Raw genomic sequence first — 7,445 nt, forward strand, 5'->3', positions numbered from 1 at the left:
AGGAAGAGTGGATGAATGATTGGGCCACAGGTACGACAGGAAGGAGGATGTATGGCCACATGAATAAACCACTGGTCAAAGATCCAATCAATGAGTTGAGGAGGGGAGATCAATCCATTATCTTCCAACTTCGAACACAACATGTACCCCTCAACCAACATCTCAACCGAATTGGAGTAAAGCAGTCTGCTGCCTGCCCACTATGTGACTACCCCTCAGAGACAGTGGAACATCATCTGTTCTTCTGTAGAAAACTAACTGATTTAAGGGGATGTTTTCTTCCCAAGCTACCCCACACATCTAATTGCCTCTACTTCTCATGACAACAATTAGAACAAACATGCAACTATTACCGAATGGCATCATGCAGAAGATCTAACGCTCAGATGCTACTGGATCGCTAACAACAACAACAACAACATAGAAAAACAACACATCAGAACAATAACAAGAAAGAAAAAAATACACACTAACAAAATAAAACACCACAAAGAGGGAAAAATAAAAGTAGCTGCATGTAACGTATTCAACAAACACCACAAAGAGGGAAAAATAAAAGTAGCTGCATGTAACGTATTCAACAAATCAAGGTGGTGACAACAAGTGAGAAAGAGACGAAGTGAAGCTAGGTGAACTTTCTTTCAAAAGTAAAGAGGTTCGGTTTCTTTCTTTTTTTCTTTTTTTTTTATATTTGACTTTTATTCCCCGATTCGGGGCCCAAAAAATGGAGCCACGATTGATTGGTTGCGGCCGCGAAAAACGCAGATGCTAGTTCTATTCTATGTGTCGTTATCAATAACCCTCCATAGATCTAGATCTAGACAGCACATGAGTGAACACAACACATTACAAGTTTAAGAGCAGCATACCCTTCATAGGCAACACGTCATATCTCTAGCGAAAAACTATTTTTGACTGTAGCATTTCTTTATATAAATATTTAATGCGGACATTTTTTGGACCGATTGAACCATATTGTATATATACGAACAATCTTTGGTAGGCCTATATTATAATTATAGATCTATATAATATCCGAAATTTGCGGGAAAGTATGTGATTTCAGAGTGTTCGGAGAAATAGTGCCCAGCTTTATTTTCCCGAACGTTCGGAGAAATAGTGCCGGCCTATGAAAAATGCAAATCGGAATTTAAACAAACGTCTATAGGCCTAGTAACTTGAGTTAGTGTAAGTTTTAAATAGAATCTAGTGCACAGCCTAGCATGTGTTTAATAGTAAATATAGTAATCGGCCTAGATTATTTCTCCGGCAAGATGCTTTTTACTTTTTGAATATTGGTCCATAAATAAAACGGGATTCAGACTCGCTACTGACCAATTTTCTTTCTTCAATAAAACTCAACTTTTACTGAAGATATCGGAAGAATGTTTTCTACAGTGAATGCCCCAATTTCTCTCACTTGTATTGGTGTGCTTTTATGAAAAGAATCATGCTACTATAAATTTGCATGTTCCTCTTGGTTACCCTCTGGTGACAGTGAGTCCGCCACATTTTCACACTTCTGTCGCACAGCGTGTGGTATTTCCATGTAGTGATCTCTGGCAAATTCAATTAATAAGTGATAAGAGGAGATTAAATGAAGAATGTAGAATAGATCACAGTAATCGCTGAAATTCTACAGAACAATACTTTGTCTTTACCAATTTAGGCCGCTTTAGTGACAATGCTATATATAATGATTACTCCTTTTCAAAATTCCCTCAATGACCCATTCACACAAGGCGTGACAAGGGCCCTTCTCAATAGAAAATAATGTGTCATAAGGTGTTGCTCAGCTTTAATGCTAAAGATCTGTGGTCTCTGACTTGTTTATTTTTATCAGTTTCTTCTTTTATCGTTGGTTTCTTTTTTTTTCTTCCTTGAGAATGATGAGCTTGTCCCTGTCTAACGCGTCTGCCCGCGAGTGGTTCTCCAAGACGAGGGAGAGCGTCAGGCCATGGGCAGAGTTTGTTCACACCAAGAGATTTGGCGTGCCAAAATCCATCGCTCCGGTGCCCAAAAGAATTGTGAAGAACATCGACACTTTTCAGGGAAATTACCTGTTTGTGTTCATGGGTCTTGTCGTTTTCTGCATGTAAGTATGTGTCATGTATTGTTTTTTTGTTTGTTTTTTTAAAGTAGGATGTTTTTACACCCCCAGCAATACAATTTAGATCATTTAGGAGGCGGGCTTCTGACCCTGCTTTACAACGTCAACCTTGTCTGAGAGAAGTACAGCTTCCAGCAGAAAGATAGAGGTAGTCAATAAAAATGTTCTCTCCACTTTGGAATCGAAAATGGGTCCCCTGCGTGCGACAGTGAAGTGCTTAACTGCTACACCACAGGTGCCGAGTGTGGTATATATGTACAACCAATATTTTACGCGAGATTATGCAAAAGTATTCAGAAGTAAGATTCAAGGATCATGGAAGGAAAAGAAATCAAATGAGGTAGTGCTTGATGAAGCCCAGGTGGGACGCTGACTGTTAAAAACAATCAGGAAGTGAAAAATGTATGCAGTTTTTGGGACACCTGAATAGACATGAGGGTCTTGAACATCTCGCTCTCAATGGCAAAATTGAAGGCAAACGAGGCAGGGGTAGGCTCAAGGCAACCTTCTTAGGGAACCTAAATAAATGGGTTACAGGGAAAGATCAGGGAAACGTCGCTTTTTTGAGAGCATCCGAGCAAAGGAATGAATGGAGAACCACGATGGCCGATGTCTGTCGCAGGTCTGGCACTGGATGATGGGACTCGTAATCATGAGGTTTCGGGGTCAGAGGTTCGAGCCGCGGGCCCGACGTTGTGTGATTGGGAAAGGTACTTATAATGAATGTTCCTCACCTCACCCAGGTGGGAATGGGTACCCGGCTTTAGACAGCAAAAAAATCTTGTCAGTATGATGGTGTTTTAGTGTCCATAAATGGCAGCTTGCACTGCATGCTTCCCAAGAAGTTGAGTTTGTTTCAGAATGCTCTCAGGTCTGCTGGGGTAATAGTATAGATTGTAAAGCGCATAGAGCTTTCTGTTGAGCGGGGATTTGTGCTATACAAATGCCATCTATTATTTATTATTATTAAGTAAGAGGTTTGCATTAATAACATAAGTGAAGATACTTATAAATCGCATTTCTGTATTGTTTGTTTATTATAAATCCACCCCCCCCCCCCAAATTTCCATTCAGTAGCAAATTTTTATCACACATCGTCCTTATTTTCCTTCTTCCCACCTTGCTGTCACATCATATAATAATGGAGATAATTTTTGTGTGTGTGATTTAACCTTGGACTTTTTGCCAGTGTGTATCTTTGCCTTTACAAAGTTAAATTTCTTGCTTAGTAATAATGATAAAGCTGAAAATTTGCAAAAAGATATTTTGAAATAGATACAGCTTTGGTAACAAGACGACTGTGCCTATATAGCTTATCATGTATGTATACCTGAGATTGTCTGGTTTTCATTGCCAGCCTTTAAGTGAAGTTAGGTCTTTAGTAAAGTTAAGTAAGAGTTTTATGGCACTTGCAAATGTATAAGATCATATAAGTGCTGAAGATTAGAGGTATTACAAGAGAGTAAGAAACACGAAAAAGGAGAAGGATGAGAGATAAGGACGATAGATGTTTAATAGGAAAGAAGGAGCAAACCACATTTGAGCTATCACCAACCACCCACAAAATAAAGTCTGGGTTGGTCTCTGAGGAATAAAATCAAAGTAAGGTTTTCTCCCCTTGTATTGTCTTGTTCAGATTGACCTCCCCATTCCTGCTGGTGGCCTTGGCCGCATGTTTCGGCGCCTGCTTCTTGATCAGCGTGAAGAATCAGGACAAGAAAATCACCGTCATGGGTAAGTAGGTCACAGTCATGGGGAAGTAGGTCACAGCTCTGGGTTAGTACTCTAAGGTATCGAATAAAAGGAAGGGGGAGATTCTATTTTACCAGCTAGTTCAATTCTTCTTTCAACATTAAGTTTGATCAGCAGCGACAGTGGTTGTCTTTTTGCGCATATCAACCGCCTAGTGTGACGTATGACGGAGCATAACTCAGAGCAATCGATATACGTTCTTACTGGAACCATCTTTACGGTCACCATGAAGTTCCGAAATGGTGGGCTCAGTCTCTGCTAAGGTGACATCGTTAGTGTTAGCCTATTCTATCGGGCCAAAACAAGTGTAGAGAGGAGCTAAGTGGGAAGACAGTATAGTGGCAGGTATGTTGGGGGTATTTGTAAGCGGGTTGTAGATAGCAAGTTGGCAGATTATGATCTTTAAAATTGCAGCATTCTACTCCCTGATCCTTTGCCCCGAGTATTCTTTTCGAGTCCAATTGAGCTTGGAAAGATTCTGACGCAGGATCCTCGAACCCAAGTCGAGAGGGCACAATTTACACAGAATATTGTATCCCCTCGCCTCAGGGGGAGCGACCTCAAACTCCCAAATCAAGTACCCTATGTCTGAATCCTCCCAGTCTCGTCCATTATTGGTAGATCTATACTTCCATTGCTAACGTTGGAAGCAATTCCTACATTTAAAAAAGCCAATTTTATGGAAATGCTGGCTGAATGTGTTTTAGTGGTTAGAAATGACTAGAGAGCAAGCGGGAGAGATATATATATAGAGAGAGACAGAAACAGAGACAGAGATAGAGAGATACACACACACGCACAGAGAGAGAGAAAGAGAGAGAGAGAGAGAGAGAGGAGAGAGAGAGAGAGAGTCGTGAGAGGGAAAGAGAGAGCGGGAGGGACAGTAGGGGGGGGGGTGGCGAGATAGGAAAGGCTTAGTGGTGGGCAATGAATAAGACGGCGATGAAATGAAGTTATGGGGCTGGGGAAGTTAAACAGATAGGTAGATAGCCATATTGAGACAGAAGGAGATAGCGATAGAAAGACACAGCGAAGAGTATGCGAATTGGAAAGAAGGGAATAGAGAGAGAGAGAGAAAGAGAGATATATACATATCATGTATGTATATAAAGTGAGAGTTTATTATAATATGGTGAACAGGGTGCTGAGGGAATGGTTATACTATAGAGACTTGCCATCTTTCTTCCCAAACATAAGGCGTCCATTAACTATGACTAAATGGGTATTGAACAGTGTTATAATACAATGCTATTTTATAATACTATGTAACTAAATGTGCATTACCTTTTCCTTTCGTTCAGATTATTTGTGCTGTGCTGCAAGCAGCATATATTAAAACAATGCTCTCCCCACCACACGAGCTATCGATGAACCCTAGGTACAGCTCCTTGAAACAAGAACATGGATATATAAATATGGAAATAAGGTCGCCGCTAGCATAAGGAAAATAATAGGAAAAAGTTGTTATCGATATGCATTGTGTTTTACTTTAAATAGAGTGCAATATGTGATATTAAATATTACAGAGACTTTTTCCTATGTTCAAATTCAATATCAAATAATATGAAACATATACTTTACGTCACCATACCTCAGTTTACTGACGCACATTTTTGCAATCAGTATAATATGATTTGCTGTTTTTACTACACTATTATTTACTCCACCCTCCTTCCTCACGCCGAGTAGAATATTGGCGTCTGTCATTGGAAAATGTGTATTTGTGATTTGGAAGATCAGCTGAAACACATGATTCCAAAAACCCCTTAATCGTGAACAGTGGATAAACATATGTTCGACAAAGTCTGCTACACCACAGTATTCACACAGTTCTGAAGATTTTATGCCCATCCTATTCAACAAGATATTTGTTGGGAATATATTGTGAAGTATTTTAAAATGTAGAAGGCGAAGCCGAGATTCTTGCGTGACCATATGTGCTAGACTATACCTATCTGCTATGTCCACTCCAAGCTTTTTCAACCAAAAGTTTTTACCGCATACCTGAACCTTCTCCCGCCCCAAGACAATTCGTCGTAGTTTCTGATTGTTGCTACAAAGTACCTGAAGATTTTCAGCACTAATTCTTTCGCACACAACTGCTGCACACTGACTGTGTTTCAGTGTGTTGTTCTGGTTCAGTAGCTCTGTCCATGATTTTGGTAGGCCACTAATTAGAGCATAATAATCAAAGTCAAAGCCTGCATAATTTCCTATTGTGTGTTTCATTTCTTCTTTTGTTTTCACCCGTCCCCTGTCATAAACCTGGTAAATGTTTTTTATTCCTCTTCTCATCCAATATTTCAGAAAAAAGTGAATTACCTTTGTACTGTATCTTTTTGTTGTTGAAAAGGGGTTGCGTAAGAATGTCATTCACTTGTTTGAGCTGTGTATCACCTAACTCTCTTTGTACTTCATGCTGTCATGACCGCTATCCAAAATGTAGATGCACCAGCTGGCTTGATCAGATGTTTAGGGTTAATAGTTGCTTTTAACCTTTTCGCTTCGTGCGGCTTTCACGGTACGCATTCCCTAAGAACGCCATTATTTTATGTGCGCTATTCCCTGGAAACGCGCTATTTTGGAGTATTTTCAAAGAAACATATCTCAACGGTTTTAAATCGCAGATGTTTATATTTGGTGTTAAAGTAAAGTTCAAATCTTTGTCAACACAAACATAGTTTTTAGGACCACATTCACTTTCTTTGACAAATGTCGTCAACTGTACAAAGGAGCGTATGACGCTGAAAAAAAGAAAAGTTTACAAAACGAATTCTACACCCCGATACACACACTAAACACTTCAACGGTATTTTTTCAATGATCTCAACGCCTGTTCAGACAGGTGTGATCCATGATAAATATAATTCAACTAAAACCAATAGAAAAATCAACCTAATGAGTGAAAAATGTGCTGTTGTGAGCAGCTTTATGAACAGCTCAATATACTCAAGCATCGGGTGAGTTAGCTACTTCTTTCGGTTCTGAGTTGAGATGTACACCTCAAACCATCCAGGATAGAGTGCCACTTTGCAGTTTGAGCCCTAGTGCAATGTCATTTTCTTTTGGCATTTTCTGTTCACTGCCGACATCCCAGCTCTGTGCATATTTCCTACTGCCACCTAAAGGTTCTGTATCCGTGGTGTTGTTTTCAACCTACTGACACTCTTTGAGAACATGCCTCTTTCATAGTTAGGAATGTTACAACCTAATAGTGTCAGATTTACTGGACCCCATGATCACATCCACCAGCTTGAGTACCTATTTCTTGACAACATTTGCCCTCTGTTTCTGCAGGGTGTTATCTCAAGAATAAGTCTAGATGTTACCAAGTGGTTCCAACACTTCATCAACTTACGCCTGAAGGAAAATGCGAGTTTTCGTAGTCTAGAGGTAAGGAGTTCGCCTCTCATTCTACAGGTCCAGGGTTCGAAACCTGAAAGCGACGGAAAATGTTCTTCTCTGAAAAAAATGTATCCTTTCGACTTCTTTTCTGCTCTCTGATCATGTTTTTGCGTCTGATTTCGTCTCCACTTTCTGCCCTATCCACGCTCTACCCCTTTACGTCCTCCTCTGGACTCTT

General features: G+C 40.0%; 1 protein-coding gene across 2 annotated transcripts in view; it reads left to right on the top strand.

Moving 5' to 3' along the window:
- Positions 1 to 7,334, top strand: part of LOC101861665 (prenylated Rab acceptor protein 1) — a 15,489-nt gene extending 8,155 nt beyond the window's left edge. For both annotated transcript variants that reach the window (XM_005100918.3, XM_013083968.2), the window contains exons 2-4: positions 1,886 to 2,095; positions 3,747 to 3,844; positions 7,160 to 7,334. In XM_005100918.3, coding sequence (XP_005100975.1) covers positions 1,886 to 2,095; positions 3,747 to 3,844; positions 7,160 to 7,248 — 397 coding nt within the window. In that variant the 3' untranslated portion in view covers positions 7,249 to 7,334. The remainder of the gene's footprint in view (positions 1 to 1,885; positions 2,096 to 3,746; positions 3,845 to 7,159) is intronic.
- Positions 7,335 to 7,445: the final 111 nt, after the last annotated feature.

This window comes from Aplysia californica, unplaced genomic scaffold, assembly GCF_000002075.1.
Source record: "Aplysia californica isolate F4 #8 unplaced genomic scaffold, AplCal3.0 scaffold00265, whole genome shotgun sequence".
In the NCBI taxonomy this organism is placed as follows: domain Eukaryota; kingdom Metazoa; phylum Mollusca; class Gastropoda; order Aplysiida; family Aplysiidae; genus Aplysia; species Aplysia californica.